Below are 20,865 nucleotides of genomic sequence, written 5' to 3' on the forward strand. Positions count from 1 at the left end.
GTTGTGCCTTCTGGTAGTAGTGCATGCTGTTGTAGCATTCTTGAAGCACTCCAGTGGCACTGCATGAGTATGTGTGTGCACATCTGTCCACAACCTATTCCAAATTTGGAGCACTTCAAATGTGCATCTGTCCAAGGCCTTAGTGCTAGGGAAAACTCAATAAAGTGGAGAATTTGAATGGCTATCTGAACAACTTAAACCATCTCTCTAAAGTTAGTTTCCTCACCAGTGAAATAGGAGGCTCTTGTTGTCAGTTACTAAGATTGTGTTTTTAAAAATATTTTCTATTAAGCTCATTTCAAAATTTGTTTTCTGCAACTATTCCCTGAGATTTGCTTAACATTTCCACTTCCTCATAATTGCACAGTTTGAGAGCATTTGTTCTGTTAATATTTCTGCCAGCAAAGTCTATTGGAATATTTGCTGAAAGAGAGCAGAGAAGGCTAGTGAACACAGTCAACCCAACATTAATTCAATTTGCCATCTGAGTGAATATTTGTGATTTTTTTATTTTAGGTATTCTCACTTCTCTACTTGAAATACAGTGCTTTAAAATAATTATATATGAAGTAAATAATATAGTGGTACTGTAGTGGGCTGTCAATTTGCACAATATAGTCTTCATTTTCCCAGGGCAAACTTGATCCACAGGATAAAACATAAACCATAAATGATAAAACCCCAAGTACAATACAATAAAGAGTTAACCAAACCCTGTGGGCTTTTCTCAGACCCTGAGAGAGTACCCAGGGTTCTGTGCTGCTGCCTCTAGCCCCACAGCCTTCCCTCTTTTCCCACAGCTCCCTTCCCTGGGAGCTTTTAGCTTTCTCAGGACCAGCTAATCATTCTCATCAGCTGGCTTAGTCCTCCAGGGTAGGGATGCATCTCTCTTTTCACCACCTGCCTCTGTACACCCTGCTACAGGAACCCTGAGTGCCTTGATGGCCTGTAAAGGTAACATAGATTTGTCTGACACTCTAAGCTTGTTTTCTATTATCTACAGAAACTGTAAAAATGGTAACAGCCTTCTTCTGTAAAATAGAGATGGAACATATTTTTTAAAGTTATGCAAAGAAAAATGAATGCATCTTTAGAGGAGAGCATTTTCCTACCATTTAAAAAACTTCTACGTGATAATAAGACCATTAAAATTGGTTTTGGTTTATATTGTGTTTTAACTGTTTTACTAAATTGTCCCTAATATGATGCTAAACTGCAGTTACACAGCACTCAAAGTACTGACAGCACTTTTAATATTTACTACATTATTACACAGACCAAACTATAGCAATTACAGCAGAGTAAATATTAACAACAAAATGTGACTGTCATATGCTAACTAGTTATGTTAGTTGTTCCTTCTTTTAAGTCATACTGATAGGCATTGTAATCTACTAAAGAATAAATGCATGTATAAGCACTCAGTCAGACTGCTTTTTGATTAATCTGTGCACACCATTTTAACACTAGTGTACACTATTTGGACTAGACACAATTGTAGGCAAAAATAACCTTGCATATATACATAGATATTTAAGCTTAACACTCTCAAACTGAACAAGATTTTAATGCAAGTCAACAGAGAACATTCATGTGATTTTAAAATTATGGGACAAAACCCATTTTGAAATAATGCTAGATGTTAACACTACATCTAACATCACAAAAGTAAAGAGAATGGTATGTCAAAAAGAAGAAATGTGGGGTTTAAGAAATTGAATGAGAAGCAAAATGTGTGTAGGGGGAAGGGGAAGGCTCCACACACCTCTCCACCTTCTTAAAGTTGAACCTAGTAATTGTACCTGTACATCATGCGCCGTTACTTGTTGCTATTTAATATCACTAGCAGAAATACTCAAAATATCCTCTGCCATCCTCCCAAGCATTCTGTTTGCACAAACCCACTATCTCTCTTCCCACTGCTTGTTCATCTTTCTTTCGAAGAAAATAAAATAAATACAATTGTATCCAAGTATAAAAACCACCAAGGGCTCCTGATCCAAGACTTGCTTCTGGAGATTACTCATCAACATTCAGTACCATGGTTATAGCATAAAGTGGAATAAAAATAAAAACCAGAGAACAGTACAGAGGAGATAACAGTGTTGCAGTGTGCAACAGGATAAAAAGAATTGGTAATTGTTCTATAAGATTTTCTGATTCTCATGGGTCCATGGATTGTCTTCCAGATTTTCCTAGCTCATGTAAAATGTAGTTTCACCTGCAGATGAATTTGCAGGGGCTCAAATTCCTATAACACACTGTGGGTGTCTGATTTTGTGCTGGACTTTTCAAAGAATCTCCAGTGTGTGTTCAGTTAGAGAGAAGAGTCTAAATAAACATTGGTATTTGTCTTTCCTCATTGCAGGAGGTCTTTGATATCTAGAGAAGTTATATCCTAAAAGTAAAAACTAGGGAGTCAGGATTCTGAGATTTATCATTCTGTCCCCCAGTCCTACTTCCCTCTCTGCCCCCTCCCCACAAAAAAATATCACAAGGGATAGGATTTGGATGGAAGAATTCTGTATTCTGTAGATCTGGTTGGGAATTTTTCAACAAAATGTATTTTTCCAGAATATGGCGATTTGTTGAAATCAAAACTCTTCACAGAAATGCATGTCTTTTAAATAAAATTACACTGGGAAGATTTCCTGAGCTGATGCATCTTTAGTCACAACAATACAGTGGGGAGAGAGATCCTTTCCATGGAAAGCCAGTACCCTGAATCAGGCAGTGCAGGGTATGAAGCTGTGTCTCTCGCCTCCCAGGTGAGTAGACTAACCACCTATTCTGAGGTCTCTGTCCATAGTTTGATTTGGTTTGGCTTCAGCCTCTTCCTAAAAAAATTGAAAATGGTTTCATTTTTGTTTTGATGAGAAATGGGCACAAAGGCTGTCTGTACACATGATGATTAATCAAGTCTGATGACAGTCTGCTGAAGAATGCTAATTAGCATGCTCCAACAGCTTCAGCAGCCTCCATGTCCCAAGTATTCCGTGTCCCTGCCTTTCGAAATGGCAGTGGGCATTGGAGATGCATAAGGGGTGCATACAGGTGCACTTGCACCCCCTGAGTGTGGTGGTGCACCCCTGCGAATAGGCAGGAAGTCGTTACTTGCCACCCCCCCACTGTTGACACTACTGGCGGCATCTGCGGGTAGTCTGCGATTGCCTGCTGGCCACCGCTGGCCACTGCTGATGCTGCCAGCTGCATCTGTGGGTGGTTGCTGACCACCAGTTGGAGTCTGCTACTCCCCCTGCTGCCAGCAGCATTGCAGCCGCCTGCAGGAGCTCCCCACTTGCACTGCCATGCTCCTGCCACTGACAGCACCGCTGCTGCCTGCGGGAGCTCACTGTGGCCCCCCCCAGGCACTTCTCCACCCCCGTCAGAGCACATGTATAGACACCCCAAATGTAGTACCTGTTCTACCCAGTTAATAGGGATGCACGGGAGGCAATGGTGTCAGAATGGAGATGGAGTTAGAATATGCTGCATGAAAGAATATACTGTGCTATTCAGCTTCTCTAAATTGTGTGGTTGGCATTTCTTTCCCCATTTGGTTCCAGAATCAGGGACACATTTGTTCAAAAGTTATGATCTTCAGTAGTTCTTCGTCTTACAAATTTAAACTGTGTATTCATGTGTTTACAAATGCGTACTCTGCAAAGGTTGAAGTGCATGGAAGCACACAAGGGTCAGACTGTTTCATGATTACTCTATGGGTACAAGCAATTATGGAGCGCTTGTAAGTCACTATTCCCACCCCTTCTCAAGTCCTGAGCTAAATGCAACATCATTAAACCTGAGGATCTTGCACTATTCAGTCCTTTTTATTTGTTCAATGGCAAGTACTTTTAGTATTCCACAATCTTCTTCTTTTGTGTTATTTTGTCTATTATTCCAATCATAACTAAATGAAGAAAAGAGAAAGCCCTTGGGTAGAGCTTTGTTTATTGTAAGGATGATAGGCATTATAAAAATCTAGTCTTTGGGGTTCACAAATCAAATAATCTTCATCTTTTCCTAGTAGTGCCAGGGTATCTGGGCTATGAATCAATTCCAGGCACCATCTGAGGAATTCAAATCACTTAAAAGTTTTCTGTTACCCAACACAGAATTCAGCATCGAGCAATGACAAACAAAAACTTTCTAATTCCAGTCTGGGTTGATGCCACTGTCACATATACAGTGACAAAATTCACAGCAGTGGTACAGATGATCTCCATAATAGAAGCAGACATCATGTCTGAGATCAAGCAGAACTTCATCAATGATTCTTAGAGCTAAAAAACCCAGGAAGGCACAGATCCCACAAACTTGTACTTTATGCAAATGAGAAATCCCACTGACAACTTCTGCTCTAACCACTAGGAACATACTTCTTGTGTGTAGTGTTCAGATACATTTTTTTCAGCTTGAGGTGATGCTAATCAATTCAATGAGTATTTTTTTTTCCCAAATGATATTAAAATAGCTTCTGAACAGTTAGAAGAAATTTGGAGTCTAAGCACTGCTTCTTTCTATGCTCAGAGCAAAAATGTACAGAGAAAGACACAGCAGAATTTCCTTATCATTTACAATTAGCCAAAAACTTGTATACTTTATTAGAAAGAGACATACTTAAAAGCAAAATTTGCACCAAAGTTTATATCTTATAAATCCCAGGGACAAGTACATTAAAATCTTGAATAACACTGCAGTTTCTTACACAAACACAATTCCAACTGTGGTGAGGCTTTAGACGTTAAACCATTGCACCAAACATTAAAATCCTTTGTAAAGATTATGTATGTCTGGATTGGGTCATTATAACTTTTTCTTCACAAAGACATTGAGCAAAGTGTTTAACCCAACTACAATGTCTTCCAGAGCCAATCTACGTGCAGGGGATCTGACCAGGCAAAAGGGAGCTGTCCCCATTCTATACATTCCATTCACAGGAAACTCCTGCTCTTTAGATAATAGATGCAAGTAGAGCAGGTTGGAAAATACAAAAGAAAGTTTGTACTGCTTTCTGCTTAACTTTCACATTTTCTTTTGATAAAATTTGTCAGTTAAACTCTTAAGCATTTGGCCCTAGATTTTTAAAAGGCATTTTCAAAAGTCTGTGTGTATAACTATGATGGAAATAACATGTAGATGCCTAAAAACTTTTGAATATCTAACCTTTGATGACTGCCAGAAATTTGGCAGCTGGGGAGCAGCAATTACTGACATGGCTCCCCCACTGCCAAGTTTTCAGAACCATGGGGACTCCTGTGGGCCAGATGTGACTCACAGGCCAGGGGTTGAGCACCCTTGAGTTATCATGGAATAGCGGTATTACTACTACTACAGCAGAAAACCCTCCTAAAGAGGAAGCTGTTATATGGGAAAGGGTCTGTTCATTTCAGGGGACTTATTTCTGTGCCTAACTGATTTTTTTAAGGTAGGGTTTCAATTTTGTGATCAACACAGGCAAAGTTGGCTAATGAGCCCTCCTTCTAAAAAACTTTTGGGAGCCTTCTGCCAGGTACCATGTCTTATAACAAGAATAGTTAAATAATATTCTTATCGCAGCAATATTTAAATAACTCTTTAACTTGAATAAGTCTTTTTTTTAGATTTTTTGTGCCTCATTTATCTTAAACTGTCTGTAGTAAAAGCAAATGAATTGAATGTACTGAAACTGTAACTCTTTGGGTTGAAATTGAAAACGGAAATTTATGTTTTACCCCTAAAATTTCTTGTTGTATTACCATACAAATAAAAAGCATGTTGCCTAAACTTAGCTATGTAAAACCTTTATGTTTTCAGAGGCTTAAAGTTACTGAATCTTGTGTTTATCAGAGAGTCTTTAATGCAGCACAATCCATTCAGCTGATTTTTGAGAACGTTTTGCCCCTGCATTCTAGTGACAGCTTTTCACATTCAAGTTTTGATAACAAGAGATAAATTTATTTTCTTACAAAAATGAATCAAATATCATAATCCAGTCTTTTCTAATTTAAAAAGATAAGGTATACCATGCACTACTCTCCTAAAGATCATATACACTTGAATCGATCTATTTGGGCCAACTGGCATTTAGTTTTGGATAATGCTTTGCTGTCTCTGGTCACATATAACACGCACATTCTTACATACTTATACAGGATATCCTCTACTTTATACTTCCCTTTTTTTCTAACTATATAATTTATCATTTCCAATTTGGGAACTGTTATTGAAATATTATTACCAGTCAAACTTTCATAAGGTATAGGTATTTTACAAATTATACACAGGCAAATATATGGTGTTCCTTTTAGACATGGACATGTTTTACTAGGTCAGATCTTACTCAATTTAACATCATTCATAGAATAGAGTACAAGCACTTTAAAGAAAACAGTGACATCTATATGCATTTGTGGTAACATCTGGGAGATGACAGAAGGTATAATTATTTTGTATCATACTCTGAGATCTTGATGGGGCTTTATTTAGAAATTTTAGAGTAGAATAGCCTTTCATACGGTCTGTTCAGAATTTTGCTCCTCCTGAGGGCTTGTGGAACCATCATAATAGTTAAAATATAAATCTGAGACACAGGAAAGACAGCCTAACACTTTCAGCTAACGGTTGTAGCATTTCTCCTTGACTGCCAGGGAAGTGAACAGCCATTTCTATCTAGATGGAGCCATTAATGTATTTTGAAGACATACTGGATTTTTTAACATTTTCAATTACAGATCTTAAAATGAACAGTAATCAATCTAATTTCTTCTTCCACAGAATTACTGGACATTTCTGTTATATTGCCCCATGTGAGGAAATAGATTTATGGGTTGACATTTTCATTTTCACACAAATCTTGTTAATCATTTTGGTGATAACAACCCATCTGCTCCTGCTGCTTACTTTTGAACAGATAGATAGAAGTTTTAGAAATACTGGAACTAGCTGAATGCACTGGTTGACTGATCTTTGTTTTTCTTGTGGTTACTGTATTTTTGTTTTATTTAAGCCAACAAAAGTAATGAATTAGCAAAAACTTAAAAAAGATGTTAAGCTTCATCTTACCTGATCCATTAACTGAGAGTAGAGTTCATAGCAGTTATCAAAAATATACTTGTAGGTAGAGTCTAAACAAGCTCTTACACAGTCCTTGACTACTGTACTGGCTCGGGGTGGACTTTGCAGCTCCAGGACCTGATAGAATATGTCATCAAATCACAAAAATCAGAATTTCAGATACAGCAGAAATATATGTCCATATAGGTCTAGAAAAATATATCTATTAAGTATACAACATTTTCTTGCATACTACAAGCCCCCAAATAAGACGCACATCTTGAAAGGCAGAATGTCGAAAAAAAGATTCTTCCAGTGTCATGGCCAAGAGAACCGACTACATGTAACAGTTCACTCACAGCCAGATCAGTGGCTGCTTCAGGCAAAAAAATTTACAGTTTTAAGCCTTAGTCAAAAGCTACGGCCAGTTAATGGTTAAAACTGGACCCTATCCCTACTGTTTGCTGGCCCAACCATTATAGCAGTGTCTCTATTCCTCTACAGTTCTGTTCTGGTGAAGAAAACCAACTTTCCCACTTAGGACCCCAATTTTGGCAGGCTGATTTTTCGGGGAAAGGTGCAGGTGGAATACAAGTACATACAGAAATGAATTAGCAACCCTAACAAGAACTAAGAGCAGTAAACTTTGATAATGATCCAAGCAATATATTAAAATATTCTGATTCATGTACCATTGCCTTGATCCAGCAAAGCACCTAAACCCATGCTTAACTTTAAGCACACTAGTTGTTCCAGTAAAGCCTACTTCTGGGAAACTACCATAATTACTCATTTCTAGGATGAGGTTTTCCTCCATTTAACATGTGGGAAAAAGTCCTTTGTCTTAGAATCAAGTATGAGGGTGGTTGCAGGGAGGAGACAGGCAGCCACTGTGGCTCGGGTTCCAACCCATACCTAAGGTTGGATTCATGGCCAGAGATGCTGCCTTCCCCCTCCTGCCCACCTCTGCACCCTCCCATTTCCCCTCTGTGGCCTCTTCTACCCATCCCCCCACCTCAAAATCGACCATAATGCTTCCACTTGCCCCTTCCCCACCAAACCCCCCTATTACCTTTGCTTCATACTGGCAGGCTGTTTAAGCTGCTGGAGCCTAGGGCACTGTAGTCGACATAGCTGTTACAGGGGCTGGGATGAGGCTATGTTCAATGCCCTGCCAGGCTAGAATGGGGACAGAGCCTGCTGTCACAAAGCAAGAGTAAGGGGGAGCAAAGCAGGGAGCAGAGGCTGGGGGAGGGGGAGCAGAAGCAGGATAATGTGAGGGGAGAGGAGAGGGAGACGGGGGGGGCAGAGGCAGGGGAGAAGCGGCTTGCACGGAGGAGCAGGGGGAAGAGCAGAGGCAGAAGGGGAAGGTGGGGACCAAGAATTCAAAAGAAGGAGCAGGCAGGGAGCAGAGGTAGGTAGGCATGCACAGGGGGCAAACTGTTTGACCTTCTCATACCACCTGCCCCCACCCACTGCCTGCCCCCATTCAGCTGTAGGGGGAAAGAATTAAAAATGACCTTCCAATAATTATATTCTATACATGGAAAATTATAGCAAATCTATAATTTTTCCATGTAAAGAATCTAATTATCAGGGCGTCATTTTGAATTCAGGGTCATCTTAGAATTGAGTGGATATGTTTTTTGTAAGTGGTAAATGTAGTCAATTATTTGTAGGATCATGCCTAATTCAGGAAAATACTAAAGCCTCTATTTAAATGGTTTCCTAAATAGTAATGGTCTTTTGAATAAGTCCTAATTGACATCTAGCACTTATTTCATAAAACACTCATTTCTAGAAACTTTTTAACTATTAAAATGCATGTAGTTATGCTACAGGGGTGTAGATTGTAGCCGTGTTAGTCCAGAGACATAGGCAAACAATTTTTGGGTAAATCTAATATATTTTATTAGAGACCAACTCAACTAGTTGGAAAATTTCTTCTTAGCAAGCTTTTGGGTATAAATACCCTTTGTCAGGCTGGGGAAACATCTGCAGTTGGTGAGACAAAGGGTACTTATACCCAAAAGCTTGCTAAGAAGAATTTTTTCCGAGTATTTGAGTTAGTCTAATAAAAGATATCAGATTTACCCAAAGAACCTTGTCTACCATAGTTATGCTAGGCTTTTCCTTAACAGATCATCTTTTTAATTCTGCTGGTCCCTTTTATGTGCTCATAATGAAATAAATCTTGTTCATATGGTGCTGGCTAATAAGAAGTAGGATGTGGTCTAATGTCATCAAGTCTTGTTTTGCTGTCTGATATAATACCAAGACACAGTTTCCGACAGAAAATATACTTACATATGCTGCATACCTAGTAGTGTTTCTGTTGGTTTTGTCTGATTATCAGTTTATGTTGTTCACTAAATTTAGCCCTAATCTTAATTCCACAAAGAAGCTTTAAACCTAATTTTAATTGAGTTTAAAGATATGGGGTTATTTATTTTTCTCCAGTAGAATGACTTTCATTTTATAAAGTTGCTAGATACAGAACACAAATGGGACAAGTGCCATTTGAAAAGTAATATTTGTTCTCCTTGAATTACTTCCTTTTAATTAACAGCAATGAGAAGTCAATAGTACATTGCTTTGACAGACCAGGTGAATAATATTTATAACTTAATGTTCTTAAAGATAAGCACCAATCCAGGTGTAACTTCTACATCAATAAAGTAATTGTGCAGTTCTACACATGAAGGTGTCACTTCGCAAAACAGTTGTTCTTAGAGCTAAAGAATGAAAACCTCAGGACTAAGGGGTTCAGTATTGAAAGTCATTGGCTTGACTAGTGGTTCTCAACCTTTGTTGTACCAGGACTGATTTGTAAACATCAATGCACAGTCCTGACCGAGTGCTCCTCACTCCTGACCTGCTGCCCCCAGGCCCCAGCCCTCCAGTCTGTGGGGCAGAGGGCAGGTTTGTGGGGCAAGAGGGACCCTAAGCAGCCCCTGGCAGGTTGGAACTCTGCCAGCCTGCAAGGAAAAAGCCTCTGTTTGCCATGTTTTTCTCCTTTAAAGGAGAATCCGTTTTAAAATTTGTTCATGACCGTCTCATACATTTTTGTGACCTTTTGGATCGTGACCCACAAGTTGAGAAATGCTGGGCTAAACTATGACAGCCTTGCCTGACTGAAGGCAAATAAATTTCAGTTGTACCTCAATTGCAGGGATTAGCAAAGTGAAAGGAAAAAAGCAGATTTAAATTGTGGCAAAAGATTTAAACAAACTGAATGTTTGCTTAGTTATAGTTGTTACTTATATTATTAAGATTTGCATTTCAAAAAGTACCTTTAAATTGAGCCAGGAAATAAAGATTGTGTTAACTTGAGTTCCCTTTTGCATTCATTAATATTTTGTAGATTTTTACATATTTAAAGCTTCAGAAAGCTTGGGAATTTAATTTAAAATGAAAGCAACTGAAATACTTTTAGAGGCTACCAGTGATGTTCTAAATCTTATATCAAAACTCTGTCCACGATTTACTAAACTAAAACACCAAGAGTATACCCTAGTCATGAAGAGTAGGCCTGTGCAAAGCAGCTAGTATTTGCTTTGGATTCAGCTTTGGCCAATTTGGGGGATGGTGATTTGATTTGATGATTTGAATCACTGTCCCGAATTGATTTGGCCAAATCTGATTCAGAGATTCAGCTGCTGCCAAATCTCTTAATCACACAGGCCCATCCCCCGCCTGCTCTCCCAGCCCAAGCAACAGCTGCCTCACCCACCGCAGGTGGGCAGGACCCACTAAGTTGGGGCCTTTTTTTAAAGCACTGGGAGCTGAGGTGGGTGGGACAGCCATGGGGGAGGCTGGGGGAGTGGGCAGTGATCAGGGGGCTGGGGGAGCAGGCAGGGTATAGGGCCTGTCAGGGGTCCTGCCATGATCCCCTCCTCCATCCTCCCCTCCCTCACCCCCTACTTACCAGCTCTAAGTCTGGCTCCAGTTCCCTGCTGCAGCAGGCAAGGACTGCCCGAATTATTGAAGCTCTCCGAATCTTTTCCAGATCAATTCAGAGAGCTTTGAATTGATTCAGACCTTTTTATTGGTCCCCAGGTTCAATTTGGATTTAGAGATTTGGCCACTAAATCAAATCTCTTCTGAATCAAATCAACACCCAAAGCTTCGCACAGCCCTATTCAAGAGTAGCAAATACAGCCTGTCTTTCACACAAAATAAATGTGTATTGTGTTTATTTGGAGATAGTAGTAGACATAAAGAAAGGTACCTTCATTCGAAAAAAAGTGATGCTAGTTAGCAGGTCTACTGTTGATTTCAGGTCTAGAAGTCGTTCAGAATTGCTGGCAGGAAAATTATCCTTGTTAATTGAGAAAAAGGAAATACATACAAAATTAAAGTCATGATTCTTAAATTCCAAGCAAATCAGAATAAGTGGGTAGGATGATTAAAAACACTTAGCCATGACCCAACTCTGCTTTCATTGAAATCAATACTAGAACTCCATTTGATATCAATAGAAGCAAAATAGGCAAAAGCTCAATTCCAGAGGAGAAATTTCAATGTCTGTGATATTAATATGAATGTTTTAAAATATTACAATACCAATTTAAAATAAATCATCTGCTCTAGCATCTCAGCATTCATGCGCTGCCTGGTACCTCGAGGTATGTAGAAAAAAACATTTAAAGCTGTATCTATATCCAAATCACCGAATCTTGCTGAATCAATTTTAAGGGTTCCAATTAAATTCAGAGAGATTAAAGAGTCTCCTGATTTGATTTGGATTTGTAGATTCAGCCACCAAATCAGGCTGAATCTCAGCTGAATTGAATCAGGGACTGAAGCTTCACATGGCCCTACTATTTAACTGTTGGCAGGTATTCAGTGTAGGTACTATGCAAGTACTAGTGATTTATCAGGGAACCAGCCCACATCTGGAAGCAGACTTAGTGGAAGGTATCCTCTAAAGAAACTGGGAAATGAGATAAGAATTCCTAACATATAGTATAGTAAGGAGACTACCCTCTTTCTCCAACTTCTTATCCCAGCACGGGCCAGTACAAATTTGGATGGTTAAGGAATGACGGCAAATAAATGGTAACCAAGTGACAAAGACACAATACTCTGTCTGAGTTCTTGCCATTTAATTGCAAGATGAAAAAGGAAAGGTAATAAAGTGTGGATCACATCCTTTGTATTTTGATGTTCTTCTCCATGTCCAGAACAATACCCTACCAATTGCAATACCACTATATGACCCTCTTTTGTTACCTGTTACTCTCCAGAAGGAACAGAACAGTTTGTTCAAGTGGGAAGCAAACTGCTTAGACAAAAAATTGAAGTCCTGATGTTTGAATTTAAAATGTCAAAAGATTCATGATCTAGCACCTGATGCTTTTGACCTGCATGAATTAATCTCCAAAAACTAGTATCAGCAGATAAAGGGCAGAGAGATTTGTATTAAATCATGTAAGCCATATCCCATATGTCCAACTTGATATACACACCCTGTATTTAGATAAGTCAATCCTCAGTGAATTGTGCAGTTGATCCAGCAGTTTTATGAACTTCTCTCTCTGCACAAAGAAAACATAAATGATTATGCATGAGATAAAATAGGATTCTGGGTTTTCTATAGTTATGAGTGCAACTGCAAATCTATAGTTCACACATCTATCATAAGGCACATAATCTTCTATTGCAATCTTTTTATTGCTTTCCATTCTGCATCTGTTTGGAAAGTGCATGGATTTAAAATTATGTGTGTAAAACCATTGGTCTGAGATAACTGTAAGTGTATCAGAAACTGCAAATGTGTTTTGCTGCACTTCATTTATGCCTTCTGATTTATCTAACATAGAACAAATATCTGGCATATATTCAACATTATGCAGCCATGTTTTCTCCTACATAGCTTTCCTTTATCTTAATAAGTGACACATTTTTAAATAAGTAACTAAAACAAAAATACCTAGGGAAACAGGAAAACATTGTCAGAGGCTCTGAACTAGGAAGTAACAACACTATAAACTCAAATTTAAGTTCAAAGGTTTTTAGTGATGTGTGCATGGCTTTTCAGTAAAGAGTGGCTTGTTAATTTTTTTCTATTTAGTTCCTAATATTTATAGTCTTTACAAAATACTGCTTGGCCTTTTTAAAACTGTAGGAAAAATAGTTTGCAAACATGTTTGGGCAGAATGTAAAAAATATTGAACCACAAAAAGCGCTAGTCATTTCCTTCACATCTGAATATGGTACTTAATTTTTGTGACAATATAAAACCAAGGTCTGAAGATAAAATTTTAGTGGAATGTACACTGTTTAGCTGTACAAGTCCTAACTAATGTTAATTGGAGTTGCAAGTTTTTCTACATGTTCATGGTTTTTTGAAACATACTCTTTATCCAATTGCACAAAAATATGCAGTTTTGCTCTCAAACTATACAAACAATTGATCTTTAGAGCTAAATACAGATGTTCAAAAAGCCTGAGCCTGAATTGATTCAATTCAGGTTAGTCTAACCTGCATAGATTGAGCCATTTTGCAAGTGAATAGATATTCACTTTTGATTCCTGAAATTAAGCCACATCCCTGCAGTGGCTCAGGCTAGAAGCTGGGGGATGATAAAGCAAGCCCTCCCTTCCCTTTGGCAGCAGCTGCAAGGCTGGAGGGAAGCTGACCTGGAAGGCATGGCCAGGCCCTGGCAAGCAACTAAGTATGATTGGGGAAGGGTTTAAACACCCACCCTAGCCTGAAGGGACTCCAGCTGGGGTGTGCCTGGTGGGGGAAGAGGGAACAGCCCTTACCAGGCTTGTCCCCAAGGGGGAGGGCCATATCCAGACACCAGCCAAGGCAGCACCTCAGGTGAAGGTGGGGAGGGGGATTAAACCCCTGTCTCTCCTCTTTCCCACTAGCACAGGGTCCCTAGCCAGGGTCTGCCTGCCTTCCTGCCCCACTGGCCACTCACAGAGCAGGGGCATGACCAGAGCTGGTGCAGGCAGTGCCTCAGGTGAAGGAGGAGCAGGGAGGTGGATTAAACTCCTGTCTCCCCTCTCTCCCACCAGCACAGGGAACCCAGCAGGGATCTGCCTGGCTTTCTCCCATGCTGGCTGCTTGTGTAGTGGGCAATGTCATGGGATGGGGTCCTGCAGGATGGTCGTGATCTCCCCAAGACCCCCTTACTGTGCCAAGTTGGCCCAATGGGCACCCTCTATTCTCTCCTGCCACGTCTTTGATCAAATGATTGATAGGGAGGCTGCCTTTCAGTCCTCTTGGACATGGTCTTGCTTGACTCTCAGGATCCCGTGGGTTTCTGGACCCCTGGTGGGTCCCACTCCAAAACAGATGTTACAACGGGTGTTTCAAGGCACCCTAGCCTTATGGGCTATGCGTGACTCCAACCACCCCTTTACCATGCCCAAAGCCTCGCAGATGCTACTGACATTGTTTGGTCTGGGCCTTATTGCAATTTGGCCCCCTTGCCCTCCCTGGGCTCTCTGCAGCCCTGTCTCACTCTGCGCCTCTCTGGCACTGTGGTCAGTGCACCCCAAATGCCACGCCCTCTCTGGCGCTGGGGTCAGTGCACCCCAAATGTCGCAACCTCTCTGGTGCCCGGGGTCCCCACAGTGCCGTGGGTCCCCTATCAGGCCTCTTCCATTCCCTAATAGCCTCATCCAAACCACCGGTGTTATACAACAGTAAACAATACACAAGCCCCTGGGCTGTAACATAAATATAAGGCATCCGGCTACAACATCATTCAAACCATACTGGGGGATACTCCATCCCTCAACGTCTCAGAAGTTGCTTCTGCAGTCAGGCCTCTCCCCTTTGCTTGTTCTGAGAGAGCTCCTTCCCCCTTGGCTCCTGGCAGGGAACTGCTTTCCTGGCTCCAGCCCTGGGGTTTATATATGAGCCAGGCCCTGCCCCTTGCAGTCAGTGGACCACTGGCAGGTATGGGCCACTACCTCATTCTAGCTGCCCTGGTAACCATCAGCTGGGGCTTCCAACTCACTGCTTGGGCTCTTCCCCTAGCAGTTTCAGCTCTGTAAAGGTGCAGGTCACCCTAGTGCCCTGCAACAGAGAGTCACATGACCAGAGCCTGCCTGGGCAGCAGCCTCAGGCCGGGGGGGTTTAATTTGCCTTCCTCTTCCATTCACCTGAGGCTGCTGCCTGGGTGGGACTCTGACCATGCCCCCTGCAGTGTGAGTTGCCAGTGGGGGGAAATGTCAGCCAGACCCTGGCTGGAGTCCCCATACCAGTGGAAGAGAGGGGAGATAGGAGGTTTAATCCACCTTCCTTCCCACCTGCTCTTCACCTGAGGCTGCTTCCCAGGTGGGCTCTAGCCTCACCCCCTGAAATTAGAGAAGTGAGCAAAGGGAAAAGCTCAGGGGCTGCACTGCTTCTACCAGGCAGACTGGGCTGTGTCAGCCAGCCTTCATTGCTCCAGCTGGGGAGCAGAGAAGCAGAGACAATTCTTCTCTGCTTGAGCAGACAGCACAGCCCTGGCCAGGCCTGCAAAGCATGCTGGGATGCTGTGGGACTCTGATTGATCCGGAACCAGGAAGGGGTCTGGGACACGTTCCATAAACTGCTTTCAGTATCAGTTAAGTCTGATATTACATTCAGCCAGGTTTATCTTAAACCAATTTTGGCCATTTTGAAACTGGTTTATGTGCACTGAAGTATTCTGTTACAGGTTTAAATCAGTTTCTGGTCACTTGAACCAGTTCATGTGTAAGTTCTCTCCTTAGCCTAGATCAACAGATTGGAAGTAACAAAATCTGATTGCTATAAGCAATCAGCTGGCATCCTTTCTACTGTGAAATATACAATGAAATGAACTCACATACTTGTACATGCATGGGCTTTCTCCCTCTCTGGACATACTCCTTCCCCCCACCCAACTCCCAGACTCTCTCTCCCTCCTCTCTCTAATATACCCGTAGAGTACTAATCTGCACTTAAAGCCTTTGGTCTGGCACAGTTCCCTTGAGGGTTCATCAAAACTGAAATATTTTTTGCCTTACTATAAATCTTCACTGAAACAGTCAGCTAAATTTATTTCAGGTATAGGTGAATTTTGAATGCTCTTTTTCATGAACTAGGTGCAGCTCTCCTCTAACACATGATAACCCAAAACACATCAGAAGGGAAAAATAATCTTATGTTGTGCTTATAATTCAATTGTTTGAAAACAAAACCCTAAATCTCTTTTAGGGATGTCTTACTACTGTTTTTCTACCCATCTGTTGACTTATGAATTGGATTAGTATTTGCGTCAAAGGTAAACTGGCTTTAACATCAGAGAGAGTGCTTAATCTGTTTCTCCAATCTGAGGATAAAAATGTTCTGGTCATGAGGAAAATGGAAACATTGAAGAGAAAATCCATTGAAAACGCTTTACGTTTCAAAAGCTGGATCAAACCTAAACATCTTATAAGGGCTTAATGCTGAAGAGTAGTCTCATTTCAACAAAATTTAAGTTGCCAAATGATTTGATATTAAATTTTAAAAGACCTTTAAAATAAGAACCCAAATAAACAACTCTCACATAATCATCACAATATTTTCTAACACAGTAATGAAGCAATGCAGTCATACAGCATTTTTCATCTACAGACCTTAAACACTTTGCAATGGTAAGTAAGTATTACTATTTGTCTTTTGTATACAGGAAAACTGACGGTTAAAACTAAGAGATTAAGTCCCAAGCATGAGACGTGTTGTCTCAAACTAGAGATACACTCCTACATACAATTACTGCTGCATGAAATACTACAACTAGCTCCATTAACCTTGACATACTTTAAAATGAATAGTAATATAATTAAATATTTTTTCAACAACTGCTTAATGAATGCAAGAATTAATGATGAGATTATTTGTGCAAAAACTGATTAAAAATCCCCAAAATAATAACAAGGCTGTTTTTGAACTGAGTTGCCATGGAGAATCAGAAAATGTTTTAAAGCAGGGGTATCAAACTCACCTGGCCCTGTGGGCTGGATGAACATTACTGGGCTGATTTGTGTGCTAGATCAGACCAGACCGACCCCCTATAAGCCCCCCCAGTGCTAGGTCCACCCCATATGTAACATGCCAGACTCAAGGTTCACTGTGCATGTAGCATGCAGGGGCCAGCACAGGATGCATGCTACCTGTGGCCATGGGCTAGAACCAGTGCTGCAGGAAGCACAGCAGATCCTGGCAGGGTATAAGGTCCATGCCTTATACCAGCCCCAAGAGTTGCATGCAGTATGCTTGGTTAGTCCAGCTCCATGTACCCTATGCAGCATGCCCTGGCCCCAGGGCTTGCTGTGCACATGACATACTGGGCCAGCACTGGGCACATGTTACCTGCAGCACACAGGCTAAACCTCGTCCTGCATGCAGCACAGAGAGTCCAGGGCATGAGGCTGCATGTGGTCCCCTGTATGAGCACTTTGTGGTGCATGCAGTGTACACAGCATTTGGTCCAGCCCATGCACTACATGCAGTACATAAGACAGAGGCTGGCTTGTAGGATCTGTCCAGTGATTCATGGGTCAGATCACATGGCTCCACAGACTGGATCCAGCCTGCAGGTTGTATGTTTGACAAACTTGGTTTAGAGTTGCAAAGTATAACTGTGGTAATATACAGCTAAACATGGATATATTTGCATCAGAATGGCTGAATCAGTCAGTAGTGATGAGAAAATCATTCTTTCATAAGATCATTATGCAAGGTGAGTTTTATAGAAATTGGTTCTTCCTCATAAAGAGGCCTGTGAATTAAATATAAACTAACATGTAGTTTTAGTCATTTAAGTATGCAAGGCCTGCTGTGGAGATGATATGAAATAATGCTATATATTGTTATGGATCTAAATTTGATTTACTGGATATTGTGATGAAATGCCCAGAATGAATTTTCTTTATAAAAGTAAAAATTAAATATTGTTTAAGGCACAGAGTGAATTACATTGTTTTCCACAGCTTGAAAGTTGTATTTATGGCTTTTTTTAAAGAAAGAGGCCAAATAATCTTTAGTGTCCCAAATTTATTATTTGGCAATGTTGTACCTGAAAATCACGCACAATCAAAGAGATATCTGCATTATGCTTAATCCTGGTATACTAACAAAAGAAAACTTTGGAGAGTGATTCATTTAGCTGTAATTTTTTAAAATTAATTTTATTTTTTTCATATTTGATTTAATCTCAAATTTATTAAATTTATTAAAACATGTTAAATATTATTTAATACTATGTTGAAAATGATGTTTGTATTTGCAAATGAACCACAGGATCATTTCTTAATAACAGTTAATATATAAATAGTAGTGCAAACTGAGGTAAGAGAGGGGTGAAAAAGAGAAGGAATGGCTGTATTAACTGTTCAGGGCCAATTTTTATTTATGCTCCTGGTCTGGCTACCCACAGAGGGTAGAGAAAGACATTACACATAAATTGGTTTAAGTGATCAGAAATTGGTTCAAACCTGTAACAGAACAGATGTTTAGTGCATAAAAAACCAGTTTGAAAATGTCTGAAACTGGTTTGAGTTAAACCTGGTTGAATGTAGTATCAGACTTAACTGATTTGGGTAAAACAGACTTATGCAAAGTATTTCCAAGACCTATTCCTGGTTTATATTAAATCAGAGTCCCCCAGTATGCTCTCTGCTCCAGACAGCTGGGCTGGCCCCTCCTCTCTGGTCCCTGGCTGGAGCTCTGGCAGAGATTGCAGGTACAGCATGGCCTGCCTGGCTTTCACCTGTTCTTGCCTCCTCCTCACCACTCTCTGCTGAAGCAGGGATTTCCCCCTCCCCTCTGCCTTACACAGACACACAGCATTAGCTAGCATACCACATGCTGGCTATAGTCCATGCTGAGGTGGACAGGACACAGGCAGACAGGACTATATCAGCTTAGGGCTTTTTGGAGCTAATCAACAGGTAGCTGGTAAGGTTCCTCCTTTACTTCCTTGAAAAAAGGTGTTTAAGAAGGGGTTGAACTGATGAGAGAAGCTTTTGTTTTCTTAATAGGCTGATAAACACTGAATTAGGGGTGATAAATACCATGTTACCAACTTCCTGCTGGGCCCCTGGGGGGGGGTGGAGAGGGTGGGGAGGGACCCCTGCTGAGGCCTGACCAGGCTCCCCCTCAGGTCAGCACTGTGGAGTGGAGAGGAGGGCTTCCCTAGTGCCCACCACCCCCATCTTCAAGCCTAAGCCACTTCAGGCATGTGCATGCATTTCTGGAAAGAAAAGAGAAAGTCTGTCAACCTCCAAATTGGTTCAAGCTTTGCAGGTTAGACTAACCTGCAAAGATTGAATCAATTCAGGCTCAGGCTTTTTGAATGTCTGTCCCTAGCTGTGGGGGTGGCACTGGAGAATGGAAGCAGGCTCACCAGAGCTACTATCCTTCCTTCCTGCCCTATCTACCCAATGCAGGTAAATGGAACAAGGAGTTTTCAACAATGGACAATAATATTTGTTAAGTCATGCCACTGTCTCATACAGCTAATGACATTATTCAAAACCATTTTAAAAGAAGTCTAATGTTGTTAGAACTTTTTCCTTTGGTAATTCCAGCAGCATCAAACAGAAAAATCCAAGTTCATGTCCCTTCCCCTAAGCAGGATGTGCACACTAGGGGTGAGCAAAACAGGCCCTATTTGATTCAGATTTGGATTTGGCCCAAATCAGGAACAGTGATTCAATTAATTGATTCAGATCACTGTCTCCAATTTGATTCAGCTGAATCCGAATCTGAAGATTTGATGCTGTTTTGGAGAATCAGTGATTCGTCCACAGACACAGCTTTAAATGTTTTTACTACATACCTCGAGGTACCAGGCACGGCTCATGAATGCTGCAATGGTGGGGCAGATGGAGTGTCCCACATGAGTGTGGGAGGCCCCCCTGCATGCTTGGCGGTGAACCCGGAAGTGGACCAGAAGTACTTCCGGTTCACTTCTGGATCCGCTGGGGAGCATGCAGGGGTATCCTTCTGACTTGGCGACTGGCTGCAGGGGGACCCCAGATTCCACCTCAGACCCAGGAGGCACCAGTTCCTGAGCTGGGGGAGGCCAGAGGGCCCCCCAGTGTGCTCCCCAGCAGACCTGCAAGTAGACCAAGAGTGCTTCTGGGTCTGCTGCTGAGTGTGCTGGGGAGTCCCCTGCACTGCTGTGGAATGCTCCATCCACCCCAGCATCACAGCATTCACAACCCACTTGGCACATTGAGGTATGTAGAAAAAAACATTTAGCTGCGTCTATGTTCGAATCTCCGAATCTTTCTGAATCTCTCTGAATCGATTCAGAGGGTTCTCATTTGATTTAGAGGATTAAAGGATCCTTTGATCAATTCGTATTTGGAGATCCAGCCACCAAATTGGGCCGAATCTCTGCTGAATTGAATCAGGTACTGAAGCTTCACACAGGCCTAATGCACATATCTATTGTGTTTTGTGATAGTCATATCAGAATGCTACATGCAAGAAGCAGTGTTCAGGAAGAAAAGCTTATTTGCAGATCTCTCTTTTTCCATACCAAACCCATGTATGTAAACGTAAAATTTATTACAAGTTTTTTACCCACAGCTGGAGACAAATTGTATTCTCAATTATTAAATAAGTAGGATTATTCTATAATTGGCTTGGGAAAAATTCTTAATTTGTTTTTCAGCTACTGTTTTTGATACTTCCATGTGAAAAATACATAAACTTTATTATTGAGTGTTTAAATACACATTTTCAAAGCTCCACAATTCAAAAAGGATGTGGAGAAGTTTGAGAGAGTCCAGAGAAGAGCCACGTGCATGATCAGAGGTCAGGAAAACAGACCTTACGATGACAGGCTGAGAGCCATGGGGCTCTTT

The 20,865-nt window shown here is 41.0% G+C and overlaps 1 protein-coding gene across 1 annotated transcript in view; it reads right to left on the reverse strand.

The window, feature by feature from the left end:
- Window positions 1–20,865, reverse strand: part of UNC13C (unc-13 homolog C) — a 517,638-nt gene that overhangs the window by 237,194 nt on the left and 259,579 nt on the right. The window contains exons 14-16 of the mRNA XM_019533546.1: window positions 12,507–12,575; window positions 11,267–11,356; window positions 7,045–7,173 (exon numbers count right to left, since the gene is read on the reverse strand). Coding sequence (XP_019389091.1) covers window positions 7,045–7,173; window positions 11,267–11,356; window positions 12,507–12,575 — 288 coding nt within the window. The remainder of the gene's footprint in view (window positions 1–7,044; window positions 7,174–11,266; window positions 11,357–12,506; window positions 12,576–20,865) is intronic.

Source organism: Crocodylus porosus, unplaced genomic scaffold, assembly GCF_001723895.1.
Source record: "Crocodylus porosus isolate Cpor-Errol unplaced genomic scaffold, CroPor_comp1, whole genome shotgun sequence".
Lineage (NCBI taxonomy): Eukaryota > Metazoa > Chordata > Crocodylia > Crocodylidae > Crocodylus > Crocodylus porosus.